We start from the raw sequence: 18,160 nt of genomic DNA, 5'->3' as shown, positions 1-18,160 counted from the left end.
GTACATGTCTGATTTTATTATTGTAAGCTGCCCTGAGTGCCCTATAATAGGGTAAAAGGGCAGGATAGAAATATTTTAAATAAATAAATATTACAGATTGTAATGTGGGTGGCCAGCATACATCAACCTTAGAATATCTAACAACGCTCCAGAAAAATACAAACAAGAAAGAAAGGGGAGTAGGCAACTGGGAACTAGGAAAATTGAAAATGTGACACATAACGACCAGAAGGTGGGGCAGAGAACAGAAGAAAGCACAGAGTAAATACCAAAAGCAACATAACATGTGTGAGAGAAAATCTCCCTCTGGCAACAAGGAACATTGGGTGACATTTGTGATTTCCTGAAGTCAGTTATGGTTAAAAATATTCAAACCACAGAGCAGAAGTCACAACTACCCAAAAACTGAACAACTTAAATATATATATAATATATATATATCAATATATATGCATTTGTGGGAGTGAAGAATTAAAGATTTGAGACATTAATGTTATTGTTTGTTATCATTTTAGCACAAATGAATTCATGATAGATGCTTGGCTTGCCTTTTAAGAAGGAAAGCCCGCTGGTCACTTTTTCAAAAACTCATTTTTGCATTACATTATGATAAGAGCGCAATTATTTGCAAGTTGGCAGCTTTAATATATACACTTAATGTTTATAAGAAAATATTTCTAAAGGATTAATTTTAGCTTAAAACAGCTTAACTCAGTTTAAATCATATTAACTTAAACCAATCTGAAATTGCGAAAGGGCGAAGGGTGTCCTTTTCAGAGGTTAGCATTCTGCATGAGATGACCTGGAAAATGCCTCCACCACCACCAGTTTCCCATGGAGGTCAGAAAGGCTTTTAAAACTTAAAGAGTATTTTGAAAAGCTGTTTAAATTCTATTCACCCAACAGGACTTCCCCTTCCTGCTCTTCCCTTACAGCACTTACACCCACATCCAGATTTAAATCTGCTCCAAGGGCCTCTCTAGAGCAAATGGAGGGGGGTGTTCCAGGGGTTGAAAGGTGCTGGAATGGAAGGCAAGTCCTGTTGGGTGAGCAGAAGTCTATTCTACTCACACACAGATACCATTGGATTTTACCCAATAGTAGAAAACAAAACAATAACTTTACCTCTGTGTTTTCTTTCAAATAATTGAAGATGTTTACTTCCAGTATAAACTGCTCTCCCCTTGTAACACTAGGAGGAAGGTTTAAGGAAACAAAAAAGGGCTGGAAGACTTGTAACTGGAAAACAAAAAAAAAGTTATACAACAGTGAACCCTCGTGGTATATAGTTTAGTTGTTAAATCAAATACAATTTAAATGTAGGCCATCTCTGATTAGACCTTTCCACAACAAATCTTCATAAGAACACACATTCTTGCCTCATTGGCCAATTAGGATTTAGGACCAGTATCAGGCTGCTATGCAGTTCAGGCCTCTAGGAAACTGGGGGCAACATGCACATAGCAAATTCTGTAGGTTTTGAAGTACCACAATATGAATGTTGGAAGCTTACATATAGAGAGTTAAAGAAGTATGTCCCATATGAAGGAAACAGATGTCATGATGGTGCTGCTGGCCCACAGGCCAGTTTGAATATGGAGCTCCAAGACACAGCTGCACCATCTCCCTACTCCCACGTATGCAAAGAGCTTCCAGAACTATGACACTCTATATGCCCAGCACTGTATTTGGACCCTGAACCTTCCATAGCTGCAGTATGAGGTAGTTCTTAGAGCTTGTATGAAATGTGCATGTCACCTACAGTTAAAAAGAATTTTACTGCTGCCTGCCAGCTGCCACAGAAGAACTTTAAGCACTGGTTCAGGAGGAAAAGCTAATTTATATTAACATATTTTGATTAAAACAAATTAAATATTGTGGTTGTGGTACAAGTAGGGTTGCCAACCAGGTATTATTTTACTGGTCTGACCAGAAGAGCTATGTTATGTCAGGCAAAAAGTACTGGCATCTAAAAAGGCAGTGAACTTCAGATCCTACCAGATTCCACTGCAGCTTGCCAAATTATTCCATTCTCTGCAGGTGATACACCAGCTTCTGCCCCAGTTCACCCACCCACCCAAGTATCACTCAGGACACCAATATTTTTGAAAATAGAAGTTGGCAGCCCAGTAATACAGCGGGCCTTTTCCCGCATGTGCAAAGGATAGTGTGAATAAAGAATGGCTTTCCTCCATAATTCAAGCACCGGTCCCACCAGTCAATGGGCAGTATTAAACTAACTTGTCCTGTCAGGCAGGTCTGGCACTAGAGGGCAGCCAGGCTGGACCCTGGCCGAGGGTCCCTGTGACACAGAGGGGCCCTCTTTAGGGTGGGAAGGTGGCACTCCTGTTACATGATCCACAACAGCATCAGGTCCTGCAACCTGACCCTACTGTGCACCGTGGAGAGGGAGCTCCCAGGCACTCTCCCAATACAGACAGTGTAGGCTTCAATAAGCCCACACGCACTCCCCACCTATCTCACATCAATGTGAATGCTGTGGGTGCTGTGCGTGCATGCCTGCCATCACCCAAGATGGTGGTAGGGGCTTCCCTAAGGGGCTGACAGCCTTGCCGCCATCTTAGTTGATGGCAGTCATGTGTGTTATGCACGCATGTCATTCACATGACACACGAGTCAGGGGAGACATGTACATGGGCATTTTAACCCCACACTGCCTGTATGGGGGGGTTGGGCCATGGCACTGTCAGGACAAGGATTACTACTAGCACAACAGGACTCCTCCCTCCCTCCCTCCCTGTATGCACCCTGCACCCTCTCCAAATCTGTTCCGGATGGTTGGGAAAACCCCTAGAACAGATTTAGGAAGTGTGTGGGAAGAGGGAGGAAGTTCCATTGCACAAGCAGAAATCATTGCACTGATGGAACTACTCAGCAGCACTACATTGGATACAACCCAATGTATTCAGGATTGTGGTGTGGTTGGCAAAGGAAGGCAGAGAGTCAGTGAAGCTGATGCTAGAAAAAGAAGAAAACCACACTGTACATATATGTCTCAATTCACACTTCTGAATCATATCATGTTCACAAGGAACATCTAATAGGAAAATTATACCATAGCAAAGATTAATAAAGAAAATAAACACTGTAAGCTTATTAACACTATGCATATAAAGCCTGTGCAATTGCTCAGGTATATGTTTTTATCAAAATATTATTTTTGTGTGTTAATGCTCAAAGTGCTCTCTACTATGAGGCCGACCACTTGTTTGCTTGATCCTTGCCCTACATGGCTCATTTTGGGCTGTAAAGAGGAACTGAGCGAAGGGATCAAGGCAGCGGTGAATGCTTCCTTAGAAGAAGGGGCAGTGCCATTAGCCCTCAAGGAGGCGGTAATAAAGCCCATTCTGAAAAAGTCCTCCTTGGATCCCCAAGAGTTGAACAACTTTCGCCCAGTCTCTAATTTACCATTCTTGGGCAAGGTGATCGAGCGAGTGGTGGCCAATCAGTTACAGACACACTTGGATGAAGTAGATTATTTGGATCCGTTCCAATCGGGCTTCAGGCCTGGACATGGAACTGAAACAGCCTTGGTCGCTCTGGTGGATGATTTAAGGAGGGCGTTGGATAGGGGAGAACATACATTCCTCGTCCTCCTGGATCTCTCAGCGGCTTTCGATACCATCGACCACGGTATCCTTCTAGATCGCCTGAAGAGAATGGGAATAGGGGGCACTGTTTTACGGTGGTTCCGTTCCTATCTCTCAGACAGGCATCAACAGGTGGCATCGGGGGATGTTTCAGACCCTTGGCCTCTCAACTGTGGTGTGCCACAGGGTTCTATCCTCTCCCCCATGCTATTCAACATCTATGTAAAGCCGCTGGGAGCCATCATCAGGAGATTTGGGCTGCGGTGTCACCAATATGCAGATGACACCCAGCTCTATCTCTCGTTTAAGTCCTCACCAGAGTTGGCTGTGGAGTCCATTTCCAAGTGCCTGGAGTCAGTAAGCGAATGGATGGAAGGAAATAGGCTGAAACTAAACCCTGACAAGACCAAGGTGCTGCTTGAGGGAGATAGGAGAAGGTTAGGAGATAGAGACCTGGTGCTCAATGGGGTAAAATTGCCCCTGAAGGACCAGGTCCGCAGCCTCGACGTCATTCTGGATTCCCAGCTGTCCATGGAGGCTCAGGTTTTGGCAGTGAGCCGGGCAGCTTGGTATAAATTACATCTAATACAGAGGCTACGACCCTACCTTCCTGTTCATCTCCTCCCACGGGTGGTGCATGCCCTGGTCTCCTCTCGCTTGGACTACTGTAATGCGCTCTACGTTGGGTTACCCTTGAAAACGGTCCGGAAATTACAGCTGGTACAGAACGCGGCGGCACGTTTGATTAAGAACAGCCGTCGCCGTGATCACATCACTCCAGTGTTAGAAGACCTACACTGATTACCAGTTGTCTACCAGGCCCAATTCAAGGTGTTGGTATTAACCTTTAAAGCCCTATACGGTCTCGGCCCAGTTTATCTGAAGGAACGCCTCCAGCATCAACAATTGAGCCGCCTGACGAGATCAGCCACTCAAGACCTTCTCTCGGTCCCACCAGTTAAAACAGCTAGGCTGGTGCGGACCAGAGAGAGGGCATTTTCGATCATGGCCCCCACCCTCTGGAACTCTCTGCCTTATTATCTTCGCCATGCCCCCTCCCTGCCGAGTTTTCGCCAAGCTTTGAAAACCTGGCTATTCAGGCAGGCCTACTAGATCCCTATCTGTTTTGGCTATGGGTGATCTTAGTTTAAATTTGTATTAAGGCTCTCGGTTTTATATGTGTATTTTATATATTGTATGTTATTTTAATCTGTACGCCGCCTAGAGTGGCCGCTCATGCAGCCAGATAGGCGGCTTAGAAATAAAATTTTATTTATTATTATTTATTTATTATAATGTATAATATGTTTTCATCATATGGAACTCTGAACAGGAACTGAGCAATCCAACAATGTACAAGGGGAAAATTAAGTCATTGTAAGAACTGAAATGAATATTGGCTGTGTAGTTGTTAAAGACTACTCAACTGCAGGCATGTGCAGCCAAGCATACACTTTCATAAAGTCCGAAATCATCAAGATCAATCTCTGCCAAATTACATTCAGAAATAAATAAATAATATTGAGCTTAATCTCATACGAGACTGAAATAAAATTTAAGATCCAAATCCAAATTCCTGAATGAGGTGATGCTTATAATCAAATGTTTCATTTTCATGCATAACTGCCAGGTGGAAAACCTGGACCCAAACTCAACCACTCTTTTTGTTTGATTATAATCTCAGATTTGACGCTAAATATTGTTCATGAGATTCACTAATAAATACAGTTTGTATCCAAAGTAACATTAAGCACCATGTTCTGTCAGTGCAATAATTGCCATTCCCCCCTCTCATTCCCCCCACATGCCCCCTAAATCTATTCTAGGAGCTCCCCAAACCTCTGGAAAAGATTTGGGGAAGGTCAGGGGGGAAGTACTGTTGTACTTCCAGTAAGAGCCCATTTTTAGAAAAAAAATTAGAAAACTTTTCTAAAATAATACATTTATAGGCCCACCAGTGACTCTCTCCCACCACAGAGCACTTGGCAAGTCAGAAGTACCATGGGTGTCATCACTTCAGTGCCAGAAGGTACCCTCCACAAAAGTACAAGGTGCCCAGGATGCCTCTGTAATGCTCTCTTCTTCTGTGTGTGTTGTTGGTGGTGGGGGGTGCCATTAAGCTGGATAGGAAGACCAAGAGCAACAGTGGCCACACAAAAAGGTAGCATTACTCTCCTACTTCCTTCCAAGTTGGCTACAACACCTCTCAGTCTAAATGAGAGGACACACCCATTATCACTGAAGCTTCCTGGGTGTTCCCTAATTTTACACTAGTGTGTTTGGTGGATTCTTTGGCCTGGGGAGCTGAAATCTCACTGGCCATTTTACAGAGGGTAGCAAAAGTTATGTCAGAGTTTGCAAAAGATTCAGCCTCCAATCAGCCAGACTAGGAAAGATCAGTTGGTCATTACTGCTCATTTACCCTTATGGTGCTAGGTCTAGAAGTCTATACAAAAGCAAGTCCATTAGGGCTTATTCTCAGTAAAGTAAGGACAGACATGCAGCCTTAATAATGCTTTCCATCTACTTATCTAATACAGACATTAAGCAGGCCTGTTTTCAAGCCAAGCTACTTGTGCATGTGGAAGTGAAATCCCACTGCTTCTGCCTCCCTCAGAGCACAAGCCATTGGAGGTGGGGAACTAGGGTTCCAGGATATCCAATATCATTTAGGCAACAGGACTCATCACTGAGGCAACAAAAGGTTATCTTTATTTTAAATTCTATTTTTATAGTGATGCTTTCAACTCACCCTAACTCTTGTTTTTATAGTGATGCTTTCAACTAATCCAAAGTCTTGTATCATTTTTCTTAGACTGGAGTGCCCTCTAATGCCTAACTACTTCCTGCAATCTTTTCCTTTACTCAATCCTTCCAGTTTACTAAGAAAACCTCTCTCCCAGAAACAAGGATGGGCTACAAACCCAGCTTACCACTGTTTTAATTCTGTCTAGAATAATAGGTCTCTTCTAGCCAGCTCACTTGTCCTGCTGCTGATCCTCCTCTCTTGCTCAGTTCTTCCCCATTGCTTTCCCGGTAACAGCATAAATGGCAGCTGAGGCAGTGTGAAGATAATGGACCATCAGCCACTTCCAGACCCCACAATTTTTGACGAGATTGTGTTTACACCTGGTTGGGAGCATCACAGAGCAAATGGAAGTCCCACTCCAAGTTCCGACCATGTGTAACAAAAACCTAGATGATTCCTTCCTGCAGGCTTTCCCAACCTTTGAGTTCCCAGATGTTGCTGGACTACAGCTCCCATCAACTCCAGCCAACATGGCCAATGGTCAGGAATTATGGGAACTGTAGTCTGGCAACATCCTGGGACCCAAAGGTTGGGAAAGGCTGTTTAGAGGAAGGAATCATCTAGTTTTTTGTTACAACCCTGAGTCTAAATCCTGGACATCATAGTTCATTCATGTTGGACTATTGTAATGCACTCTACATAGGGCTGCCCTCGAAAACGGTCCTGAAATTATGAGTGGTGCAAAATGCCAATGTGCTAGCAGGTACCCTGTGTGTTCACATATAACATCAATTCTGAAACAATCATACCAGTTGCCTATTGTCTTCTAGGCCCAAATTTAACTTTAATGGTAATGTTTAAGGCCCTAAACAACTCAGGCCCCAAATGTCTGAAAGGATGCCTTCTTCCATACCAACCTGCCCTTGTTTTAAAATAAGATTGGGCAGAGTGAATTTCTGTCCTGACACCTCTGGATGAAGGATGGATTATAAATCCTTTTCATTAAAGAATTAAGGAAGGCATGGGACACATTTTTCTGTCACATTTCCTCAAGGTAATTTGTTAGGGGCTGCATGCTGACTGTGGACAAGGCAAAATTATTGAGTTATATATTGCCTTACACACACACACACACACATCTCAAGGTGACATACACACTACTATAAAAACAGCTAAAAACAGTTAAAACACAGAAAACAGCCATTTATCTTTTTTTAAAAAACCCAATGTAGACATCCATGGCAGAGACCAATTCATCCATCCGGGAAGGTGTTTTGAAACAAAAATGTATTCCAATGTTTCCAGAAAGTGCAGGTAGTGGGCTCCTGAATTCAACAGGAATTCTATTCCCACAGAACAGTCATCCACAATAAAATCCCTACTCCGAGTTACTGTAGAGTAGGCTTCTAATATCTTTGGAACGTGCAGGAAAAGCTCTCCCACACACCACAATGACCTACTGGGTATATAAGGAATAAGGTGGTCTCTTAAGCTGTGAGCTATATAGGGCCTTCTGTGTTGGTACTACATCTTGAACTCTGCCCAGATCCAGGCATGGGCAGAGCCAGAGACAAAAGTGAGGGAGCAACCCATTTTACTCATTCTGCCACCCTGTCTTCTTTCTTTCTGCCACCCTTCTCTTTTGCTCTCCCTGCCCACTGGGCTGCCAAGGGAAACAATGTTCCTGCCAGAGGTCTGAACTGATTGCTTGCAGAGGGCTTTTGAAATTAGACCATGGACCACATATGGCTCTAGTGCTGCAGGTTGCCCATCTCTGCTATAAGCCAAGTGGCTTCTGGAGTCCACAGACTCCAGATCACAGAGTGGCAACATAGCAAGGAGAAGGTGCTTAACACATTCCCATTTGCTACTTTTTCACTGTGACTTCTCCTTCCCAAATTTTGAATGGCTTCTGCTAGGTCCTACATGCTTGTTGACAGTATCTATCTCATTCTCAGCTTAAAGACATGGAGCGATTAGATATTCCTCAACATCTGTTGACTTTCACCAAAGGCCTCACATGTGGCACAGGTAGTATGTTTTTTTTTTAAAAAAAATAGAGGCTCTGGATCTCAGCTTTGTACCAAACAACTCACATTTGGCCTCCAGGACCTCTCTTGACTACAGTGCCAATGTTATTAGTACCCACTTATACCAGGGTAGAGCCTGGCTGGGAGTCTAGAGTCTGTGAGTTCAAATCCCCGCTCATGTCTCCTCGGTGTAAAGGGCCAGCTAAAGATCACCCCCACAGTGAGTGGCTCAGGGGTTACGTGCCCTGCCACCTGTGCAGCCGTGGGCAAGCTGCATAGTCCCAAGGAGCCCAGTTGCCCCCCAGCTGGCCGTTGCAGACAAGGAAGGGGCTGGCTTGTGCAGCTGTGGCAAGCTGAGCAGGCCGTAGCCAGCTTGGGAGGACTAGCCTCAGAGGGAGGCAATGGTAAACCCCCTCTGAATACCACTTACCATGAAATCCCTATTCATAGGGTAGCCATAAGTGGGGATCAATTTGAAGGCAGTCCATTTCCATTTTTATACCATAGCCACTGACTCTTCCCAAACACGTGAGCGCACTGGGACAATAGCAATATTTATACCGGGCTGATGAGTCACTATCACATGCTTGACCCAAACCCAGCTATCTATATATGATCAAATCACCCTCTTTGATGATTTTCCTTCCCTCTGTGCCACCCACATACACAAAAGCATGCACTTAGCACAAGTAAAATTATCATCATCATCAGTTCAATTTATATCCCACCAAAGGAGCCCAGGGTGGGATACCCCATTATCCTAGAGGTGCTTGAAATATACTGTACATATTTTATTTATTAAATTTATTTATTAAATTTATTAGTCACCCATCTGGCTGCTTGTCCAGCCACTCTGGGCGACGTACAAGATAAAAAACAATACATTAAAACGTTAAAATTTAAAACCATAACAGTAAAAACCTAACCCACCCCAAAAGCCTGCCTGAAGAGCCAGGTCTTCAAGGCCCGGCGGAAGCTCATCATAGAAGGGGCATGGCGGAGATCATTTGGGAGAGAGTTCCACAGGGTGGGGGCCACTATTGAAAAAGCCCTCTCTAGAGTCCTCACCAGTCTAGCTGTTTTAACCGGTGGGATCGAGAGAAGGTCTTCTGAGGCTGATCTTGTTGAGCGGCATCCCTGAAGATGCTGGAGGCGCTCCTTCAGATAGACTGGGCTAAAACCGTGTAGGGTTTTAAAGGTCAAAACCAACACCTTGAATTGGGCCCGGTAAACAACCGGTAGCCAGTGCAACTCCTTCAGCACTGGAGTGATGTGATCTTGCCGGCGGCTGCCTTTAATCAGACGAGCCGCCGCATTCTGTACCAGTTGCAGCTTCCAGACCGTTTTCAAGGGTAACCCCACGTAGAACACATTACAGTAGTCTAGGCGAGAGGTGACCAGGGCATGTACCACCGGTGGGAGCAGATGGTTGGGAAGGTAGGGGCGCAGCCTCCGTATCAGATGGAGTTGATACTGCACCGCCCGGCTCACAGCCGAGACTTGAGCCTCCATGGACAGCTGGGAGTCAAGAATGACCCCCAGGCTGCGGACCTGGTCTGTACCAGTTGCAGCTTCCGGACCGTTTTCAAGGGTAACCCCACGTAGAGCACATTACAGTAGTCTAGGCGAGAGGTGACCAGGGCATGTACCACCGGTGGGAGCAGATGGTTGGGAAGGTAGGGGTGCAGCCTCAGTATCAGATGGAGTTGATACTGCGCCGCCCGGCTCACAGCCGAGACTTGAGCCTCCATGGACAGCTGGGAGTCAAGAATGACCCCCAGGCTGCGGACCTGGTCTTTCAGGGGCAATCATACCCCATTGAGCACCAGGTCCACATCCCCCAGCCTTCCCTTGTCTCCCACAAACAGTACCTCAGTTTTGTCAGGGTTCAGCTTCAGCTTATTCCTTCCCATCCAGCCACTCACCGACTCCAGGCACTTGGACAGGGTTTCTACAGCCAACCTCGGTGAAGATTTAAATGAGAGATAGAGCTGCGTGTCATCCGCATACTGATGACATTGCAGCCCAAATCTCCTGATGATTGCCCCCAGCGGCTTTATATAGATGTTGAACAGCATCGGGGAGAGGATGGAACCCTGTGGCACCCCACAAGTGAGAGGCCAAGGATCCGAGACCTCATCCTCCAATGCCACTCTTTAGTACCTACCAGAGAGGAAGGAATGGAACCACTGCAATACAGTGCCCCCCATGCCTAACCTCTTCAGGCGGTCCAGGAGAATAACGTGGTCAACAGTATCGAAAGCCGCTGAGAGATAAAGGAGGACAAGGAAGGTGCATTCGCCCCTATCCAACGCCCTCCTCATATCATCTACCAAGGCGACCAAGGCTGTTTCAGTCCCATGTCAAGGCCTGAAGCCCGATTGAAATGGATCCAGATAATCCACTTCCTCCAAGTGCGCTTGCAACTGCTTTGCCACCACCCGCTCAACCGCCTTGCCTCAGAATGGCAAATTTGAGACTGGGCGAAAGTTGTTCAGATCTTGGGGTTTCTCACTGGAATATCTGATTCATTAGCCACATATTCTACTAGAGAATATCCCCTTACCTAGAAATCTTTTTGCTTTGAATGGACAGCATATGTTGCATTTTACACTTTGTTTGGATATTGTTATAAACTGCCTTAGAATCAATTGATTATGGATAACATAAAAAAATTAAATTGACTTCATTACTATAAAGGGCTATTACACAGAATCTGTGCTCTTGCAAGTGAGCAGTGCTTGAAGTGCTGTATACTTGAAGGCTGCAAAGCAGATTAGATTGCTGGAATTAAATTAGAATTGAATAATGGTTTGTTACCTCAATGGGCATTTTCACCACACCCAATCCAAGGTTTTCAGATATTATAAATGCACTGGCTATCCAGGACGTAATGGTATCTGGAACAGTGACATTCACTGTTGTTTCAGTAGATCTAAGATGAAAAGAAAGCAGAAGCAAAATTCCAAAAGGGTAACATTGATAATGGTCAGTAGCTCCTGGATGATTTTCCTGGTAGTTATTAATTTTCGCTATATCAGGTTAATTCCTTGAGGAAAGATTTGCAAAGATACAAATGAGGGCTAAGCATTCAGTTTCTACATAAGCTCCAAGAATCAATTCATATTTTCTGGGGCAACAGTGTTTGCCACAGGTACACTGGTGTTTTGGAGAAGACATATTGAAGTGTGAAGCAAAAATACATGTTTGTAAACATGAAGTATTTGTAAAGTGGACTTATGCTAAGGGTCCCAGATTGGTTGCATGCCCCCAGCTCATGTCTGCTATATGTTTACAACTGTGCACTCCTGCTTTACACTTTACAATATTTGTCTAATTAAATTCAAAAGGTATTTTGCCCTTCTCATTACCTGTGACATTTGAACACATTTCTTGCTTGCATGCATCATTCTTCAGGAGTGGCCTACAAACAGCCATACAGTACATATGGGTGGTTGGCATGGATGCCCACTTAGTGGGAAGCTCTCAAACGTAAGTGTCAAAAGCTAAGGAGAAACTCCATCCACTGCCTGATAGCAGTAGCAGCCAGTTAGACAAGGCTGTGTATAAAATGGGAAGGTCTCACCCACCTTCCCCCTCTAGGATGCACATCTTAACATGGTGAAGGGGTTTGAGAGTGTCGAAGAAGCTGACAGCAATGCTGTTAGGAGTCTAGACCAAGATGCTAGACTCCTAGCAGGAGCACCCAAGGAGGAATGGTCAAAGCTGAGACACCAGACTAAGATGCATCCAAACTCAGAGGAAGGCAATGGTAAACCACCTCTGAATACCTCTTACCATGAAAACCCTATGAACAGAGTATCCAAAATGAAACACGAGATAGTGCTGGAAGATGAGACCTCCAGGTCAGAAGGCACTCACCGAGCTACTGGGGAAGAACAAAGGACAAGTAGCGCTGTGGCTAATGAAGGAAGCCGAAAGGAAGCCCAGAGGCTGATGCGCACAAATGCGAAAGGAGAGTCCGGAGTTATTCAACGCACACAATAGGAACATGGAATGCAAGAAGCATGAATCAGGGAAAGTTAGAAATTGTCAAGCAAGAAATGGAATGTATCAACATTACAACACTTGGCATGAGTGAATTAAAATGGACGGGAATGGGACATTTTCAATCAGGCAACTACAAAATATTTTATGCAGGAAATGAGAAATTAAGAAGAAATGGGGTTGCTTTAATAGTGAGAAGTGATGTAGCAAAAGCAATTAGGAGCTACAACGCAAGGTCTGAGCGAGTGATATCAATGAGATTTAAAGGGAAACCTATTAACATAACCATCATCCAAGTCTATGCTCCAACAGCAAACACAGAAGAGGAATTGGAAAGATTTTATGCAGAACTATGTATTGCCACATGTTTCCAGAAGAATCTAGATGTAAAATGAGGAGGCTTAGAATGGTATGTGCATGGCCTCTGTCCCATAATTCATGTCTCATACCCCTGAGTTATTGGGGTGCTGATTGCTTCTGCTCACTGTTATTGCTTAGCATTAGAATCTGAAGAGCTTAAAGTACAGGCTTTCTGACAGTGTCTAAGAAATGTTTCACTCTATGTTCAAACACAGAGCCTGAGAAAAGTTCAAGTAACCAAAACAATCCAGCTTGTCCCACACTCCTGCTCTGCCAGGTGGACTTGTTTATGGCTTTCTCAAGCTGGAGAGGGACCGTGAACTTAATTAATCCAGCAGGAGCCCAGGGCGGCAAACAAAAGCACTAAAAACACTTTAAAACATCATAAAAATGGACTTTAAAATACATTAAACCAAAACAACTTTAAAAACTTTTTTTTTAAGTTTTGAAGAACTCTTTAAAAAAAGGTTTAAAAACATTGTTTAAAAAAGGTTTAAAAACACATTAAAAAGCAATTCCAACACAGAAGTAGACTGGGATAAGGTCTCAAAAGGCTTGTTGAAGATTTATGTAACTTTAAATTGACAACAAGGACATTGAACTTGTCGAGGATTATCAATACCTTGGCACAGTCATTAACCAAAATGGAGACAATAGTCAAGAAATCAGAAGAAGGCTAGGACTGGGGAAGGCAGCTATGACAGAACTAGAAAAGGTCCTCAAATGCAAAGATGCATTACTGAACAATGAAGTCAGGATCATTCAGACCATGGTATTCCCAATCTCTATGTATGGATGTGAAAGTTGGACAGTGAAAAAAGTGGATAAAAGAAAAATCAACTCATTTGAAATGTGGTGTTGGAGGAGAGCTTTGCACAAACCATGGATTGTGAAAAAGACAAATAATTGGGTGTTAGAACAAATTAAACCAGAACTATTAGTAGAAGCTAAAATGATGAAACTGAGGTTATCATACTTTGGACACATAATGAGAAGACATGATTCACTAGAAAAGACCATAATGCTGGGAAAAACAGAAGGGAGTACAAAAAGAGGAAGGCCACACAAGAGATGGATTGATTCCATAAAGGAAGCCACAGACCTGAATTTACAAGACCTGAACAGGGTGGTTCATGACAGATGCTCTTGGAGGTCGCTGATTCATAGGGTTGCCATTAGTCGTAATCGACTTGAAGGCATATAACAGCAACAACACCCATCTTAGTTCAGAACAAAAACACTGGAGCAATGGCCAATACAGCATGTGGTTTCCAAATGGGACATGGCTGTGTGGGTGGATTATTTCTGAAGGAAAACCACTATAGAAAACCAAATCCTGGAGAGTCCAAATCTGGACTGATCCTCAAATACCTGAGTGATGCCTAAGCATGAAAACTCCATACCATGGGTAATCCATAGTCCACCCTTATGTGAAACATGAGTTAATCTAACTTCTGTACTATAATACAAGTTATTAATGACAGCAGAGGTTTTTTAGTTTAAAATCTCCACTAATCAGTGCATTTAAACATTTATTTATTATATTATTAGTATTAGGGTCGCCATAAGTCGTAGTCGACTTGGAGGCACCTAACAACAACATTAGTATTAGTATAACTATTAGTATTTCAGAGCTTGGAAAAGTTACTTTTTTGAACTACAACTCCCATCAGCCCAATCCAGTGGCCATGCTGGCTGGGGCTGATGGGAGTTGTAGTTCAAAAAAGTAACTTTTCCAAGCTCTGGTATTAGTTGCTTTCCTTGCAAAGCAACCCAAAGCAATTTATAATCATAAGCTTCAAACCAATTATAACAAGCCCATTAAAACAAACAACTTAAAAACAGATCAGTACAAATAAAGACAGGTCTTGCAAGACCTGCCACTTTAAAAGAAGACATTGATACCTAAAGCCTTTAAAGGACCAAAAGACAGGGAGGGGAAAGGAAGGTTTTCACTTGGCACCTAAAAATAGATATGATGATAGATAAAAATAAAAATGATGGAGCCAGGCGTACTTTCCTGTAAAGAGAATTCTACAAGTGGGAAGCCACCACAGAAAAGGCCCATTCTTCTATGGCCACCCACCTCACCTTCCTTTGGAGGGGACATGGAGAAGGGCCTCAGATGAAGAACACATGGTCTAGGTTGGTTCATGTGAGGAGAGGCAGCACTTGAAGTATTGGGGTCCTGAGCCACTCAAGGCTTTATAGGTCAAAACCAGCACTTTGAATTGAGCTTGGGACTAATTGGCAGCCAGGGCTGTCATATCAGAATAGGTGTTATATGTTCCAACCGTCCTGTGCCAGTTAACAATCTGGCAGCTGAATTCTATACCAGCTGCAGTTTCTGAACTGTCTTCAAAGGCTATAACACATTGCAGTAATCAAACCTAAAGTTTACCTAGAGGTTTTATAATTTATATCTCACACTTTATCCATAGACCTCAGGTCAGGCTACAAAAAAAAATACAACAATCAAATATCAAAATCAAAACTATCAGTAATAATGCAAAACTGGCAATATGCACAAAGATACATTAATTGTCCTCTAATAAGAATGTGTAAAGAAAAGCCATCTGTCTCCCCATTAGTTTTTACCTTGCTGTGATTTCACGCCAAATCCATGTCTCTGGAAAACTTGTCCTTACATAGGGACTACCAAATTCAATAGGCACATTTGTTTGCTCCAGATGATGCTGAAAGTCTAAACCTGGACTGAAATACATAACTGGATGGGGGGAGGCAAACAGAGAATATTGTAAAATATTTTGCATATAACTTAAGCCAAGTAGTGTTTAGAATCTACAGCATTCTCAGTTACACTGCATCACAAATTGTGCCACTTCCTTTAAGATCTACATCTCATGGGTCAGAAACAAGATATTAAACTAGATGTGACTTTTACTTACTGTCTTCATAGTTTTCATCTTCTGGAAGGCTGGCATCAGTCAATACCCAAAGTTTGCATTTCTGAAGCCAATATAAATAAAAAAAACATTCAATTTAAAAATATGCAACATATGAACACATTTTGCCAATCTATATTTAATTTCTTTTAAGCATGCATAAATAAACAAAAGGGTTTTAAGTATAGAAGAATAAAAAACAAAAACTAGTATCCCCAAAGGAATGAGCTTTCCCGCATCTTAAAACATGGGCATGCTAATGAATGGACTTGCCTACTGAGTGCTATTCTTATATCACTAAACTTGCATTTACTTTAATACACCACAACAACTGAAGAGAACATTCACACACACATTTTAAAACAGTACCTGAAAGACACCATATGAATTTCTGGCTGCACCATAATCAAGTTCTCTGTTATATAAACTCAGCTCATGCTGTACCTAAATTTAAAAAGTAAATATTTTTAATTGGGGAAAACTTTCAGAAATCCAATTAAACACACTCACATGGATCTTGCTTTTACAAAAATTACTCTGCTTAACACCAGTTTTATTTGCACGGACAACAAAGTGAAAATGCAAGGCACAAGAATAATAAAAGTTAACAAAAAATAAGTTATATGCCACATTCTGTAGTTAAGACATTTAAGAGGACTAATTGAGTATATACAGAATTGCCAACAAAATCAGTGCAGAAATAAAATGGGAATCAATTAAAATGCCCCCCCCAATCTCTCTGCCATTCTTCAGGTTTGTCAATAGTGTCTCATCTGACCACTTACAGCAAACAAGGATAATCTTCAGAAGGGCAGGCAATGGCAGAAACTGCACACTATCTTAAATGAATGGTCTACATATACCTCTCCATTTTTCACCCCCAGTAGTATTTAGTTAAAGGAGAAGCATGATATGGCATCATCAAGCTCAGCATTTTCCAACCCCCATAAGCAGAAACCATTGAAGCAGAGCAGAATGGGTAAATTTCACACAACTGCTGTAACTAAACAGTGAAGCAGGGAGGGACCAGAATTCAGTGGTAAAGCACATTTTTGTAAAGGAGATCAGATGATAGGGGGCAAAGTTGGGGAGAAGTTCAGTGTATCTCTCGTGGCAACTTATGTCCTTAATGCCTTTCCATGCCTGGTGAAATATAGCACACAAAGTGTCACTGGCAGCCAACAACATGCTATAAATGGTGCACAAAGCATAATTTTCTGCCAAGGATGATGGATCCTCCCCAAGGTGAGGCTTTTTTTCCTTGAGGAAGAGAAATGAGTAGCAGGTAGAGGAGAGCCGGAATCAATCTGAACTTTCAAGCCTTCCTGTCAAATGCTTAAAAGCCCCTGCAGAGTTTTTGAGGATTTGGAAGGAACACTTTAGCGGCCCAATTAATTTTCAGGACAATCACCAAGTTGCTCATCTATTCCTAGATGATATGTAGGTCAGTGGTGGCTTAGCATTTAGGGTAGCAAATAGTTTGCTAAAGTGGATATGCTGTCCTTTGGGATCCCGACGCAGACATAAGAATTTTAGAAAACCCTGCTGGATCAGGTCAAAGGCCAATTTAGTTCAGCATCCTGTTCTCACAGTGGCTGAGAAGATGCCTACAGGAAGCCCATATGCAAGACATCAGCACAATCCTGGCAGCATATATTCAGAGGCATACTACCTCTGATATTGGAGAAAGAACACGGCCATCATGACTAGTAACCATTGATAGCTTTATCCTCCATGATCCAACATTCAGCTTCATTGGATGACCCTGGGTTCTCTCTCCACTTTCTCTACACTATGTATAATTTTATACAGCTCTGTCATCTCCCCCTTTATCTTTTTTCTAAACAAAAAACCTTAAACATCGTAACCTTTCTTCATAGAGGAGTTGCTCTAGCCCTTTTCTGCACCTTTTCCATTTTTTGAGTTGCAGGGGCCAGAACTGTACGAACCTTAAGTCTCCAGTGCTCTTTGTCATCAAAGACGGTAAAAAGGCCACCCCTGAACTTCCTACAGCTTCAGGAAGGTTGAGGAGAACCATATTTGTAATAATATACTACTTATATGTGCAGCTTCCCTGAACATCTCCCTTATATACAGTTGGATATATTTTTATTTTAGTTAATCCTTTTTAAGTTGATTAAGTCTGCAAAAACTATAGATGTGTCAGGCAGAAGCAGAAAGCATCAGCAAGGTTATGTTTTTCTCTCATTCTAGTTCCTCTCTCATTCGGTTACTTACAAGAAGAATACATCATTTTCCCTGCTTCCTGCTTTCCTACTTGTCAAACTGATTCTTCCATTTGTTTGTTTCTTAGGCTCACTTCACAGAGGTATGGTTGAAACAGAGACTATGCATCATGTGGGTGCCTTCCCACCTGGTAGCCATTTGGATGAAGGGGCTCCCATCTGCTTAAGGAAGACTTTAACCATGCCAACAAACCACTCCCCCCCCAATCAAATACACAATATGGTGTGTTTTACCGACTAGTTTAAAAAT

At 42.8% G+C, this 18,160-nt stretch overlaps 1 protein-coding gene across 3 annotated transcripts in view; it reads right to left on the bottom strand.

Moving 5' to 3' along the window:
- CD109 (CD109 molecule) overlaps positions 1-18,160 on the bottom strand; it is a 148,956-nt gene that overhangs the window by 70,227 nt on the left and 60,569 nt on the right. For all 3 annotated transcript variants that reach the window (XR_009762180.1, XM_061623137.1, XM_061623138.1), the window contains exons 16-20: positions 16,034-16,108; positions 15,668-15,728; positions 15,357-15,486; positions 11,211-11,325; positions 1,126-1,239 (exon numbers count right to left, since the gene is read on the bottom strand). Coding sequence is in view for 2 of the 3 variants with exons in the window: in XM_061623137.1 (XP_061479121.1) it covers positions 1,126-1,239; positions 11,211-11,325; positions 15,357-15,486; positions 15,668-15,728; positions 16,034-16,108 (495 nt within the window). In the remaining variant the exon portion in view is untranslated. The remainder of the gene's footprint in view (positions 1-1,125; positions 1,240-11,210; positions 11,326-15,356; positions 15,487-15,667; positions 15,729-16,033; positions 16,109-18,160) is intronic.

This window comes from Rhineura floridana, chromosome 4, assembly GCF_030035675.1.
Source record: "Rhineura floridana isolate rRhiFlo1 chromosome 4, rRhiFlo1.hap2, whole genome shotgun sequence".
Lineage (NCBI taxonomy): Eukaryota > Metazoa > Chordata > Lepidosauria > Squamata > Rhineuridae > Rhineura > Rhineura floridana.
This window is presented reverse-complemented; position numbering and strand designations above follow the sequence as displayed.